General features: G+C 44.9%; 1 protein-coding gene across 1 annotated transcript; it reads left to right on the top strand.

The window, feature by feature from the left end:
* The first annotated feature begins 8,556 nt into the window (after positions 1-8,556).
* LOC101468711 (uncharacterized) lies at positions 8,557-11,192 on the top strand. Its single transcript, XM_024803510.2, has 4 exons — positions 8,557-8,702; positions 8,916-8,966; positions 9,470-9,547; positions 9,841-11,192. The coding sequence occupies exons 1-4, from the start codon at positions 8,567-8,569 to the stop codon at positions 11,148-11,150; spliced, it is 1,575 nt and encodes a 524-aa protein (XP_024659278.2). The 5' UTR covers positions 8,557-8,566; the 3' UTR covers positions 11,151-11,192.
* The last annotated feature ends 4,555 nt before the right edge of the window (positions 11,193-15,747 follow it).

The following is a 15,747-nucleotide window of genomic DNA, read 5'->3' on the forward strand; positions in this document are numbered from 1 at the left end:
GTGACTGACAGTTTAATGTGGGATTGTTATAATCCCAGGCGGGGAGTGTTATGTTACTGCTTAGTTAATTTCACGTTTTAAATGTTAGTAAATGCGCCACCCTGTGGCCCCTTTAAGTCGATATTTTGGGACAGTAGAAGAAGAGTTAGACATGAAGTTCATGTTTTCTTGCTATGCTGTTCAAGATGGCTGCTCCACATTCATGTCCTTCTTTGGGTGTTTGTTAAAGCATTGTCTAAGTATTTAATGGTAAAAGGCAATGAGACACTCCAAGTGTTGTCTTTATGTGTGATGGACTACAGTTAACAAGTTTTCTATGTGCTATTCATATGTAAATGAGATCGCCAGTTCATATGCTAATTAGCAGTGCTAATCATCATGCTAGCTTCTCAAATGCATTGTTAGGTCATTGGCACATGTTGTTGTTAACAGTACAGATGAGTAATATACATTTCCACATATGCTTTATTGTTACAGTTTCACAAAATGAAAGAACCAGTAAACTTCATAAGATCTCATCTAGGGCTGCCACGATTTGTCGACTAGTCACGATTACGTCGACTATCAAAATCGTCGACGACTGATTTAATAGTCGACACGTCGTTTGAAGCTTTGTAAGATCCCAAAAGACGCAGGAATAAGTAGCAGGATTTAAGAGTGTAATAACGGACTGAAACAGAAGATGGCAGCACTGCATGTACAAGGATGCCAGCTGCCGTTAAACCCCGAAGAAGAAGAAGCAGCTGTGTCCCAGAATTCATAGCGCGGCCCAGCTCAGTTTCCAACAATGGCGGCAGCTAGTTAGTTTTAATATTACTCTTATTATTCTTTCTGGGTCACAAAATAAACGTTTAACATATTTTCAGCCGAGAATGTAGCTGTGTAAACCTCAAATATCGGCTCAGTTTATCAGGACACCACATATTTTCAAAAGCGCTCCGACGTTTTCGGAGACGTCTGTTACCCACTAGCTCGATAGCTAGCCGGGGGCTAGGTCACTAGCGCGGTGAGAACACCGGACTCCCGGCAAATTGTTTTCAAACCCACCGCCGTCTTTCGCTACTCAGGTTAAATATATATGAGTCACTTAGATAAATTAAAAATGTTGTTGTTTGGCTTTTTATTTTATTTTTTTTAGTATTTTATTTGTTCCTGAGTAAATCGGTTTGTCTGAGATTAAAGTTATAGTTTTTACACAGCTGAATAAACGTCAAGCAGACAGCTGATTATCAGAAGTGTGAGATGCTGGAGAATATACTCCGTTGTCCTGTTATATTTTAGATAGCAAGGAGTTTATTAAACTTCACCGAAACAATCTGCAAATTTCATTAAAATTGAATAAACTATCATCTTGTCTTTATTTTTAGTTAGCACCTTAAAAGCTTAAAGCTGTAAGCTAATGATAGTTATATAAGAGCAGATGCTGCTGGTGCAATAAGCTGTAGTTTTATGTCCAGTGGATGATGATCTGATTAGTCGACTAATCGCATAAATAATCGGTGACTAGTCGACTATCAAAATAATCGTTTGTGGCAGCCCTAATCTCATCTATTGTCTGGAGTTCCTGGGTTCATGTTTAGCTGTGTGGATAGCATAGTCAGACTTCTAGCGACGCCATTTACAGTATCTAACCAGATTCGTACTCTGGATGGCATTACCTTGGCCTCCAGTAACACTGTGAGGAACCTTGGAGTCATTTTTGACCAGGACATGTCCTTCAACGCACATATTAAACAAATATGTAAGACTGCGTTCTTCCATTTGCGCAACATCTCTAAAGTTAGAAATATCCTGTCTCAGAATGACGTTGAAAAACTAGTTCATGCATTTATTACTTGCAGGCTGGACTACTGTAATTCATTATTATCAGGATTTCCTAAAAACTCGCTGAAAAGCCTTCAGCTGATCCAAAATGCTGCAGCAAGAGTCCTGACAGGGACTAGAAAGAGAGAGCAGATTTCTCCTGTTTTGGCTTCCCTTCATTGGCTTCCTGTTAAATCCAGAATTGAATTCAAAATCCTGCTCCTCACATACAAGGTCTTTTTTTTTTTTTTTTTTTTTTTTTCTAAATGACATCAGAAACAGCAGTATGCGACATTACGTGATGGCAGAGCTTCAGTTCATCCTTTGTCATTTTTTATTTTTTTTTTATTTTTTTATTTTTTAATAAATAGGACAGGGGGAATGAATGAGAGAGAGAGGGGGAGAGAAAGAAAGAAAACCAAAGGGGAGAAGAGACAGTGAGAAGGGGGGGGAAGAGAGACAAAAAAAAAAAAAAACTCCTGGGTCACCTGTATGGAGAAAAAAAACAAACAAACAAACAAACAAACAAAAACAAACAGAGGAGACAGCAAACAACAAAGAGCAACATAATAATAGAGAAAACAAAGCACCATCACAATAAACTAGCTAGTCATAGATATCAGTATTTACTAAGTAATAAACGATATTGTGCAGCACGCAAGATAGACAGCGCACAGTGTGCTTTGAGGCAGCAGCCAAGAAAGCTTTAGTCCGCGTCTGTGAATACCCATGTGTGCATACCTGTGTGGATCAGCATGCTTGCATTCCAAAGGTTTCTCCATGTAATGATCTGCTAGGGAGTGTGGGGGGGCCACAGCCCCGTCCTCCAGGGTGTGAAGCGGGTATGGAGGAGATCAAAACTCCAGACATCCAGAGGCCCCCAGAACACAAGAGACCATGGAAGACCAACAGAGGGGCAGCCGCGCCACTGTCCCAGTAAGAGCTGAGGAGAGTCCCAGATGAGGGCTCGCCCAGCAGCCGCGGAGCAGAAGTCAGGGGGAGTTGCAGTGACGCGCCCGTGAGCTCCGCCGGCCCCCAGCTGCGCCTGAGTGACCGAGCCCTAGGCCGAGAGGCCGGGGGCACCCCACCTCCAAAGGGGCCCGAGCGAGCCCCAGGCCCCAGGCCCCGACAAGCGGCCGCCAAGGAGTGAGCCGGTGTGTACCCGGACGCCCACCCCCAGATACAAAGAACCACCAACACACCGACACCTGAGGGAGTCCGCCACCGGCAGGGGAAGTGGTGGTGGGTGGAGATAGGCCTCCAAACCTTGGAGGGCCTGAGGTGTCCCCAGAGAGGTGGCGTCTGATACCCAACCTGACATATAGACACAGACATACAGGCACACACAGATACAAACATCCATTCCCACCCTCATGCTCTCATATGCACTCACTCCACACTCAACCAACGTGGAGACAGACATAAAGAGACGCTGTACACACAATCACACTCCCCAAGCGTACTCTACAAACCGGGTCTAGGTACCCTTGCCCCTGGAGGGGGGAATTGCACCCAGACCCAGGTGGTGTTACCCTTTTCCCTGCGGTGGGGAGAGGCAGACCACCCCGACTCCGCAGCAGCAGGGAGGCCCCACACCCCAGACTGCAGTCGGACGGCCAACTCCTCCTACTAGCCCTCCCGCTCCAGCAGGCCGCAGAGAACGGGGGTGGGAGAAGACTCCAAACCTCCCTCCACCCGCTCATTGTAGTGTTGATGCATATGTGTTCTAAGGTGCAATTAAAACCCAGGAGGGCATGGAGCTACCTGCCAAGGAGCAGCAGGTAAGCGCATAGTCCCTCCTGCTAACCCTCAATGACTAAGTGTATTTAAAATTGAGAGGTGGGCAACGACGTCAGGGGTGAGGTATACACCCTGATGGTGATTTGGACTCCGTGATTGTGCCCACCCCCAAGATCCTATATGTATGTGTAATGAGAGTGTGAATAATGTGAATGTCTAAGTTGTGGGATAAAATTGAGGCAGAGGCAGCCAGAAGGGGACAGGGGGGGGGGGGGGGGGGGGGGGTAGCCTCCTCTGCACCCTGGTGACATACCCCCACTCTAAGGCCCTGCATGTGTGGGTGGTTGTGGAGGAGCGGGAAGAGGGAGGCAGCTGGAGATGGGGAGGGAAGGAAGGGAGGGGCAGGTAACCCCTCCCTGCGGCCAGCTCCCCCGCTGACCCCACATACAAGGTCTTAAATAATCAGGCCCCATCTTATCTTAATAACCTTGTAGTACCAGATCACCCTATTAGAGCACTTCGCTCTCGCTCTGCAGGCCTACTTGTTGTTCCTAGAGTATTTAAAAGTAGAATGGGAGGGAGAGCCTTCAGTTTTCAGGCCCCTCTTCTGTGGAACCAGCTTCCAGTTTGGAGACAGACACTAACTCTACTTTCAAGATTAGGCTTAAAACTTTCCTTTTTGCTAAAGCATATAGTTAGGGCTGGACCAGGTGACCCTGAATCCTACCTTAGTTATGCTGCAATAGACGTAGGCTGCCGGGGATTCCCATGATGCATTGAGTTTTTCCTTTCCAGTCACCTTTACTCACTCACTATGTGTTAACAGACCTCTCTGCATCGAATCATATCTGTTATTAATCTCTGTCTCTCTTCCACAGCATGTCTTTTATCCTGTCTTCCTTCTCTAACCTTAACCGGTCGCAGCAGATGGCCGCCCCTCCCTGAGCCTGGTTCTGCTGGAGGTTTCTTCCTGTTAAAAGGGAGTTTTTCCTTCCCACTGTCGCCAAAGTGCTTGCTCATAGGGGGTCATATGATTGTTGGGTTTTTCTCTGTATCTATGAAGCGCCTTGAGGCGACTTTTGTTGTGATTTGGCGCTATATAAATAAAATTGAATTGTATTGAATTGAATAGGGAAGGGTGGTGAGTTCATTGCTTATAGGTATGACATGAAAATGATACGGACCTCAAAGATATAGTTCCTAGTAATGAAATAATATCCTTAAATAAGCTGAATTTTAACCTACAAAACACCAACCTTCATAGTGGCCAGTAGCTATGTCAATTTACTGTGTGTGCACTAAAGAATGGTGAAAATACAGAAATTTAAATTATTTTTAACTTGAGCAGAAATGCAGAACTCTTGAGGTTTACTACTATGTGGATGTGCACCTTTAAGGTCTGTGACAATGACCTTGGCAATTTAAATAAATGTATTATGTAATGTTATTTGCGACAGTGTAATTTGGTTACCTTTAGTTTCTGACTGACCACTTTCTTCCATGGTACCAAAAGAACTGTGCCTTCCGTAGCAAAGTTATCTTCATGCATGACAATGCACCATCTCATGGTGCAAAGAACATCTGTTGCATTGGCTACTATGGGAATAAAAGGAGAGAAACCCATGGTGTGGCCCCATACTCCCCTGACCTCAACCCTGTTGAGAAAGGTCTGAGGGTGAGAGGCAATTCACATGAAAACAGCAGCTGTTGGAGGCAATTGTGATGTCTTGCCTTATCTCTCCACATTTAATGGATGCAAGAATTGGAAAGCTTATATGAAAGAAAGGGTCCTATGTTAACATGTTACATAAGTTTACCTGTCAATGTTTTTGATATAGCTTTTGGTTCTAAGCTGCTGAGCCGAGTACAGTATCAGTGTTTGTACTTTGTTGCTTCCCACCTCTGCTTCTACTTTAAACTGTTATCAGGGTGAAAACGATTCAGGTTTCATCAATAACACCGCCAACATCTGCTGCTGTATCGTCTCTCCACACAGCCATTCACTGGTGCAGCGCACGTTTAAAACGGTGGATCTCTACAGAAAGTACCAGGACAACATGACTCCTGTGGGTCTGGCCTTCTTCCAATGCCAGTGTGATCAGTATGTGACAGATACCGTGCACAACACAAGACACATCACATAACAACACAATACATGCTGGAACCTGCACGTCTCTCTAACGCGTTCATCTAAGTTGGGCCAGGATTTTTGTGACAGCTGGAAATGTGAGTTTAACGGTTTGCTTTCCTGCATCTTCTCCCTGCAGACATGAGGAAACGTGTCAAATACCGGCAGCCCCTACGCTAGCTGGAAAGATACAGAGATGGAAAAGAGCACAACTATGGAATGTACTGGTTATGCAACACATGCATATTTGAGAAAACGTCAACAACTATGTGGACAATGTTTGTCATATTTATGTCATGATTGTAAAAATAAAGCAAATTTCAGCAGCACTGGTGTTGCTTTATATTTTACTTTGTTAAAGACCATATATAATATGTCACATAGCTCCACATCTTCATTTTAAGCATTTCTAGCAAACAATGGGAGATTGACGATGGCTCCTGGGCTAGGCAGATCCTCACGTACTAATGAATATTTAATGAATTGGAAAAAAGGGAGGGAGCGTGGGGCACAAAAGCTTGTAGAATCTGATTATAGCTATGACTCATATTTGCCTGCATATGCTTATCAATTATAGCTGCCCATGTTTGCTTATGTGAAATGTCTCTTTACTGCCAGTTTAGATGGATTGCACTTACAGTTTAAAAACTTCTGCGTGCCTGTCTGATCAGAACAGAACAAAAAATACAAATATTTAAGTACAACATGCCCTCATATGTTTGAAAATTTGCAAAAGTTTGTGGTTTTCATATTTTTAATCCCCTTCAGATAAATTTCAATAATTGATGTTCCGATGTTTCCTTATCTTGGCATTTCCACATTGCTCTGTATTAATCTTTATAGTTAAACTTAGTGATGGCCCGCTTGAAGCTGACGCTCCGGAGCGTGTGTCGAAAAAAACAACACACTGATTCAGAAGCACTGTGTCGAGGCTTGCTTCGTTTGGCAAAAGTCACGTGACCAGTGACGTCCGAAGCTTCATTACGCACGTAACTGCTTCGGTACCTGATTCAAACAGATATAAGGAAGTGAATCATCCACGGGATTCGTGGAGTGTGTTGATGGTGACAGATAGCGACGAGGTGATCATTCCACTGACAGATATGGAGCCAGCGAGGAAGAGAGGACGTTCTGGCGTGTGGGAATATTTTGAGTTGATTTTGCTCAATTCATTTTATCTGCCGAAGTGAAAAACTTGAAATGTCCAAAATCATGTTTTCATAATGTAAATATCATTACAGCATATGACTTTAGGAACACTTCCATGTGAATTAAAGCTAATGAAGACTACAAAAATGTATTTGACACTATACGTACATGACATTGCTACACAGTTTAGAAAATCATTTTGTTTATTGTTTTTAGGTGATAGTCTGCAGGACCCAGGAATACCTGCATATCTACCAACTTGCAGTGTGGTTCCTGCACTCCACAGCCTCTTCTGTTCCATGCAAGTGGATTTTCTCCAGGGCAGGAGAAACTATTTCTAAGAAAAGAAACAGACTCAGCCAGCGCACAGTAACACTAATCCTCTTGTTAACTGTAAATAACAAAAGGGCTACCTTACATTGATCATGTTTTTACTTTGCAAGTTCTTGATTAGGGGTGGGTTTTGATTATCGCCTTTCTGATTACAATCCATGCTAAATTGAATAAAGTGATATTGATTCATTAAAATCCCGTGTCGATTTGTAAATTAACGTTATTATGCCTGAAACGCCAGCATCTCAGGTTAAACCTCACAACATGTCGTCAAACACCATGCAGCTAAAACAGTAACTGGGAGCAGGTTTACGGATTCTGCATACAAACGTGAACACAGAGCGCGGACCCGACGCGTCAGAGTCAGATTTTGGTGCGTCGGCGGGTCCGCGCTGTGTTTGCCTCTTTTTTTCCCCGCTGGCTTCTGCAGCTGCAGCTTTCATAACTCTCTGTTTACATCTCTAATTAAGTCTCACATGTGTCAGCTTTCTTTTAATAGATACGAAATTATGGATATATACTGTTAGATGATCAGACTTGTAATATTTCTGACTGAGGCAAAACTTTCCAGATTCCAATCAAATTGAATCGGATCCTGTATCGAATCAAAATGATTCTACAAATCAGTGACGATGCAGCCCTACTCAGCTTCCTAAGCATTTTCCCTTTCCAGTTCACAATCAATCCCACCCCTAGGTCAAAAATATGTATAGGACAATTGGCCTCATCTAATATTTTGTATGAACCTGTCCAGCTGTCCAGTGATTAAACGACAAGTAGATGGAGGCAGGACTTCACAGCAGGGGCATACTCCATAATGTGCTGTGCATTATCATATGTATATTATATATATTGCTCACTTATTGTATTTACCAACATCAAGGAGTTATGAGCAAAGAAAGGCCACCATAGTGCATGTTTAAATAGGGAAAGTTTATTGATCAAAATGTATTACGCAAATACGCATTACATTTTTTTCAGCCCCCCAATCGAGAAAACAAAACCAATTACATGTTCAAAGCAACGGAACGGTGGCCCAATATCAGAGAGAACTCCACTCTTGAGTGAGCAGCGATGATTGAGCAGTCCGTTTTATTTTGCAGATTCAAGCTGCTCTTCAAAATTTTCACCACCAGATGTCACCGGAGAGGACTGTGTTGAAAAGCTTCGAGTAATGAACCGTTTTTCAATACAAGCTTCAGTGCTTCGGAAAGCTTCATTTGGCCATCACTACCTGTACGATCTATCATGAGCTGAAAGACTGCAAAGTTTCTTGCCTTTTCTTATCGGCTCTTCTTCTTTAAAAATATTTCTTGGCAGTTGCAAACAGCAAAATGGTGCATTACTGCCAGCAACTGGTGTGGAGTGCGTCTTTGCTCCTCTTTTTCTTCCAAAGTAAGATAATTGGAGCTGATGAGCTGCAGGTGTGACGCCTGCACAGTGGCCTTTTTAAACCTCACAGGTGACTTCCATCTGTGCTTGGTTGCTGGAACAATGGGAGCTGTTCGGACCATTCTCGTTTGTCTGCTGACTGTTTGGCTTGCTGGAGGTTTTGTAGCTTCTTTCTGCTTCGTTTGACATTTATGTTAATTAACTTAGGAGTAGATTTTTGTAAGATAAGATCTTGGAACTGCTAGAAGGTTCTGGTGTAAAGATTCGGAAATATCACTTAGCTATTGCAAGTTATCTCTTTTGGCATCAAACGGCATAAAGAATGAACAGAAACGTGCTAATTGTAAATCATGTTCCTCCTGTTTTGCAGTCAGTGGATTGAATCACAGACAGAATAAAGTGCTGCAGAGGGAAAAGACAGGTAAGGTCCCTGGCTTCTAATTTATGCTTGAGGGCACACGGTTACAAAATTCATTTCAAGATGGTTGGTGATTAAAATGCCTGTCATTCATCTGAAAGAGTGAAAAATGTATAGAACACAAAATTTTCAAAAGCTTATCAGGGCATGTTGTACTAAGTGTATTCATTTTTTTTGTCTTGTATCCTGTGACAAGACTACTCAATGTGATTTGAAGTTATTAAATAAGAAAAATGAAGGGGGGGGGGGGGGAATGCTTAAATTGTCAAGAACTGGGTTGTTGCCAGCAGTTGAGTTTAATGGTTATATTGTGTAATGTTTTCAAATTAAAAGTATAAAACACAGGGTCATAATTCAAATAGACACTTATGTAAGTACCTGTTACTGTCTGTATGTGTGGACTCGGAGGAAGATATTTGTTAACTTTGGAAACCAGCTGAAGGTTGTAGTATAAACTTTCCCTCAATGTGAAAACCTTTTGTATAATAAGAATGTTGTGTTTACAGGTCTTGGAGCCAATGATGGTTCAATACAGAGAGCGCTTGCCCTGCTCCAGTCAATATTGACTCAAAATGTTGATGAAGGTAAGCAAGATCCAGTTTTATGTAGTTTGTTGCCAGTAGTTGACAAGCATGTGACAGCACACTTGTGTGGGGCACATGCATGAGGGCTTTGGTCAGTGGTGTTGTAATTGACTTAAAAATATTCATCTCATTGTTCATGGACATGATGTAGATATTTATGCAACAGTATCCTTGCATATGACCAAAAAGTCATGTAGGGCACAAAGTCTGGGACCAGTTGCTCGGTGTGGATTTGACTAAATCTTAATCGTGTCTGTGGTTTTGTTTAAATGTTGTTTTTATTTTTGTTCCAGTACAACAGGAAACTAATGAAGTGGATACTGAAGCATCAGTTGGAAACTTGAAATCTGGATTGCCTTTGAAAAAGCCAAACAACGTTAAAACCGTGAAGGGAAAAACTGCAGTCAGTCAGAATGTTGGTTTCCAGGGAGGTTTCTCTAAACCGAGTGACTCCAACGCCACGGCGGGCGGCCTGCTGAGTGACTCCAACGCCACGGCGGGCGGCCTGCTGAGTGACTCCAACGCCACGGCGGGCGGCCTGCTGAGTGACTCCAACGCCACGGCGGGCGGCCTGCTGAGTGACTCCAACGCCACGGCGGGCGGCCTGCTGAGTGACTCCAACGCCACGGCGGGCGGCCTGCTGAGTGACTCCAACGCCACGGCGGGCGGCCTGCTGAGTGACTCCAACGCCACGGCGGGCGGCCTGCTGAGTGACTCCAACGCCACGGCGGGCGGCCTGCTGAGTGACTCCAACGCCACGGCGGGCGGCCTGCTGAGTGACTCCAACGCCACGGCGGGCGGCCTGCTGAGTGACTCCAACGCCACGGCGGGCGGCCTGCTGAGTGACTCCAACGCCACGGCGGGCGGCCTGCTGAGTGACTCCAACGCCACGGCGGGCGGCCTGCTGAGTGACTCCAACGCCACGGCGGGCGGCCTGCTGAGTGACTCCAACGCCACGGCGGGCGGCCTGCTGAGTGACTCCAACGCCACGGCGGGCGGCCTGCTGAGTGACTCCAACGCCACGGCGGGCGGCCTGCTGAGTGACTCCAACGCCACGGCGGGCGGCCTGCTGAGTGACTCCAACGCCACGGCGGGCGGCCTGCTGAGTGACTCCAACGCCACGGCGGGCGGCCTGCTGAGTGACTCCAACGCCACGGCGGGCGGCCTGCTGAGTGACTCCAACGCCACGGCGGGCGGCCTGCTGAGTGACTCCAACGCCACGGCGGGCGGCCTGCTGAGTGACTCCAACGCCACGGCGGGCGGCCTGCTGAGTGACTCCAACGCCACGGCGGGCGGCCTGCTGAGTGACTCCAACGCCACGGCGGGCGGCCTGCTGAGTGACTCCAACGCCACGGCGGGCGGCCTGCTGAGTGACTCCAACGCCACGGCGGGCGGCCTGCTGAGTGACTCCAACGCCACGGCGGGCGGCCTGCTGAGTGACTCCAACGCCACGGCGGGCGGCCTGCTGAGTGACTCCAACGCCACGGCGGGCGGCCTGCTGAGTGACTCCAGTTCACTAAATGTGAAGCAGCTGAAGTTGGTGCTGGAAGACTTGACTTTGGCTTTGGAATCTTACACTAATTCCACAGTCCTGACACAATAGCAAGAAAACTGCTTTGCTCTTGAATAAAACTCTTAACTTCAAGTTATGTGTTTATTTGTCCACTGATCAAGGTACTTTACCTATTTCTAACATTTTAGTCATTTCCATAGTAATCCTAGACAACTAAATTATTGGTATAATTTGCATAGGTGGTAAGCTCTGGGTGGTTTTATATTTTTTTTAATTTAAAAAAAAAGCCCAACAAAAAGCTAGTTTACCAAAATGCCAAGAACAATCAGAGGGAAAGTCAGAGCTCTTTTGAGCAAACCATCCATTTAACGTTAACTAGTAATGACTTCATGAACTTCACAAATAACATTTTTATCATTAAAGAAAAAATTACCAATAATCATCCCACAGATGTAATATCTACAGCTACTTTAGTACCATTGATGTTAGACTCTTTTTCACCAATAGATCTTTCGGAGTTAACTTCAATAATTGCCTCCCCCAAACCATCGTGTCTTTTAGACCCCATTCCTACAAAACTGCTCAAAGAAGTCCTGCCATTAATTGGTTGATCTTAAATATGATCAACCTATCTCTAATAATCGGCTATGTACCACAGGCCTTCAAGCTGGCTGTAGTTAAACCTTTACTCAAAAAGCCATCTCTAGACCCAGCAGTCTTAGCTAATTATAGGCGAATCTCCAACCTTTCATATCAAACATCCTTGAAAGCGTAGTTGTCAAACAGCTAACTGATCATCTGCAGAGGAATGGCTTATTGGAAGAGTTTCAGTCAGGTTTCAGAGTTCAGCACAGAAACCGCTTTAGTGAAGGTTACAAATGATCTTATGGCCTCTGACAGTGGACTCATCTCTGTGCTTGTCCTGCTAGACCTTAGTGCAGCATTCGATACTGTCGACCATAATATCCTATTAGAGCAATTAGAACATGCTGTAGGTATTACAGGTACTGCACTGCAGTGGTTTGTATCATATCTAATAAACTCCAATTTGTGCATGTAAATGGAGAGTCCTCTTCACACACTGAGGTTAATTATGGAGTTCCACAGGGTTCAGTGCTAGGACCAATTCTGTTTACATTATACATGCTTCCCTTAGGCAGCATCATTAGAAGACACAGCATACATTTTCACTGCTATGCAGATGACACCCAGCTCTACCTGTGCATGAAGCCAGATAACACACACCAATTAGTTAAACTGCAGGAATGTCTTAAAGACATAAAGACCTGGATGGCTGCCAACTTTCTGCTTCTTAATTCAGATAAAACTGAGGTTATTGTACTCGGCCCTGAAAATCTTAGAAATATGGTATCTAACCAGATTCGTACTCTGGATGGCATTACCTTGGCCTCCAGTAACGCTGTGAGGAACCTTGGAGTCATTTTTGACCAGGACATGTCTTTTAACGCACATATTAAACAAATATGTAAGATTGCGTTCTTCCATTTGCGCAACATCTCTAAAGTTAGAAATATCCTGTCTCAGAGTGACGCTGAAAAACTAGTTCATGCATTTATTACTTCCAGGCTGGACTACTGTAATTCATTATTTTCAGGAAGTCCTAAAAACTCGCTGAAAAGCCTTCAGCTGATCCAAAATGCTGCAGCAAGAGTCCTGACAGGGACTAGAAAGAGAGAGCAGATTTCTCCTGTTTTGGCTTCCCTTCATTGGCTTCCTGTTAAATCCAGAATTGAATTCAAAATCCTGCTCATCACATACAAGGTCTTAAATAATCAGGCCCCATCTTATCTTAATGACCTTGTAGTACCAGATCACCCTATTAGAGCACTTCGCTCTCGCTCTGCAGGCCTACTTGTTGTTCCTAGAGTATTTAAAAGTAGAATGGGAGGCAGAGCCTTCAGTTTTCAGGCCCCTCTTCTGTGGAACCAGCTTCCAGTTTGGAGACAGACACTAACTCTACTTTTAAGATTAGGCTTAAAACTTTCCTTTTTGCTAAAGCATATAGTTAGGGCTGGACCAGGTGACCCTGAGTCCTCCCTTAGTTATGCTGCAATAGACGTAGGCCCCCTCCAGGGGCAAGGGTACCTAGACCCGGTTCGTAGAGTACGCTTGGGGAGTGTGATCGTGTGTACAGCGTCTCTTTATGTCTGTCTCCACGTTGGTTGAGTGTGGAGTGAGTGCATATGAGAGCATGAGGGTGGGAATGGATGTTTGTGTCTGTGTGTGCCTGTATGTCTGTGTCTATATGTCAGGTTGGGTATCAGACGCCACCTCTCTGGGGACACCTCAGGCCCTCCAAGGTTTGGAGGCCTATCTCCACCCACCACCACTTCCCCTGCCAGTGGCGGACTCCCTCAGGTGTCGGTGCGTTGGTGGTTCTTTGTGTCTGGGGGTGGGCGTCCAGGTACACACCGGCTCACTCCTTGGCGGCCGCTTATCGGGGCCTGGAGCCTGGGGCTCGCTCGGGCCCCTTCGGAGGTGGGGTGCCCTCGGCCTCTCGGCCTGGGGCTCGGTCACTCAGGCACAGCTGGCGGCCAGCGGAGCTCACGGGCGCGTCACTGCAACTCCCCCTGGCTTCTGCTCCGCGGCTGCTGAGTGAACCCTCATCTGGGACTCTCCTCAGCTCTTACTGGAACAGTGGCGCGGCTGCCCCTCTGTTGGTCTTCCTTGGTCTCTTGTGTTCTGGGGGCCTCTGGATGTCTGGAGTTTTGATCTCCTCCATACCTGCTTCACACCCTGGAGGACGGGGCTGTGGCCCCCCCACACTCCCTAGCAGATCGTTACATGGAGAAACCTTTGGAATACAAGCGCGCTGATCCACACAGGTATGCACACGGGTGTTCACTGCTCGTAGACCCAAATTACACCTTTCCTAGCTGCTACTCCGAAGCACATCTGTCCTGCGTGCTGCACAACAACATTGAATATTTGGTATTTACTGCTGTTTACACTTAGCTAGATTAATTCGATGGTGTTGTGTTTAGTATGTTGCTTTGGTTTTTTTTTGTCTTTTTTGCTTGTTTTCTATTCTTCTCTCAACAGGTGATCCAGGAGATTTTTTTTTCTCCCCCCCTTTCTCACTGTCCCTCTCCCCTTCTGTTTTTCCTTTCCTTCCTCTTTCTTTCTCCCTTTCCTATCCCTCACTCATGTCTGTCCCGTCTGTAACATCTGAAAATAAAATATAATAAATAATAAAAACAAAGATCGACCAAATGGACCAATACGGCAATGCCACGATGATCCACTTGGCAAAGTAAATCCATTGGGTATCCTTGTTGGTCTTCAGACAACAATTCTGATGGCTAAAGAACCAAATGGGACAGGCAGAAAAAAAAAATAGACGTAGGCTGCCGGGGATTCCCATGATGCATTGAGTTTTTCCTTTCCAGTCACCTTTACTCACTCACTATGTGTTAATAGACCTCTCTGCATCGAATCATATCTGTTATTAATCTCTGTCTCTCTTCCACAGCATGTCTTTATCCTGTTTTCCTTCTCTAACCTCAACCGGTCGCAGCAGATGGCCGCCCCTCCCTGAGCCTGGTTCTGCTGGAGGTTTCTTCCTGTTAAAAGGGAGTTTTTCCTTCCCACTGTCGCCAAAGTGCTTGCTCATAGGGGGTCATATGATTGTTGGGTTTTTCTCTGTATCTATGAAGCGCCTTGAGGCGACTTTTGTTGTGATTTGGCGCTATATAAATAAAATTGAATTGTATTGAATTGAATAGGGAAGGGTGGTGAGTTCATTGCTTATAGGTATGACATGAAAATGATACGGACCTCAAAGATATAGTTCCTAATAATGAAATAATATCCTTAAATAAGCTGAATTTTAACCTACAAAACACCAAACTTCATAGTGGCCAGTAGCTATGTCAATTTACTGTGTGTGCACTAAAGAATGGTGAAAATACAGAAATGTAAATTATTTTTAACTTGAGCAGAAATGCAGAACTCTTGAGGTTTACTACTATGTGGATGTGCACCTTTAAGGTCTGTGACAATGACCTTGGCAATTTACATAAATGTATTATGTAATGTTATTTGCGACAGTGTAATTTGGTTACCTTTAGTTTCTGACTGACCACTTTCTTCCATGGTACCAAAAGAACTGTGCCTTCCGTAGCAAAATTATCTTCATGCATGACAATGCACCATCTCATGGTGCAAAGAACATCTGTTGCATTGGCTACTATGGGAATAAAAGGAGAGAAACCCATGGTGTGGCCCCATACTCCCCTGACCTCAACCCTGTTGAGAAAGGTCTGAGGGTGAGAGGCAATTCACATGAAAACAGCAGCTGTTGGAGGCAATTGTGATGTCTTGCCTTATCTCTCCACATTTAATGGATGCAAGAATTGGAAAGCTTATATGAAAGAAAGGGTCCTATGTTAACATGTTACATAAGTTTACCTGTCAATGTTTTTGATATAGCTTTTGGTTCTAAGCTGCTGAGCCGAGTACAGTATCAGTGTTTGTACTTTGTTGCTTCCCACCTCTGCTTCTACTTTAAACTGTTATCAGGGTGAAAACGATTCAGGTTTCATCAATAACACCGCCAACATCTGCTGTACCACTGAAAACCTGTGAATTTGTCAGTTCACACAAAGTGGTGACAGTGTTGAGACTGAGTGAACTGTCACATTTTCCTGTCAGTTTGTGGCCCAAA

The sequence above is a fragment of the Maylandia zebra genome, linkage group LG8 (genome assembly GCF_041146795.1).
Source record: "Maylandia zebra isolate NMK-2024a linkage group LG8, Mzebra_GT3a, whole genome shotgun sequence".
Lineage (NCBI taxonomy): Eukaryota > Metazoa > Chordata > Actinopteri > Cichliformes > Cichlidae > Maylandia > Maylandia zebra.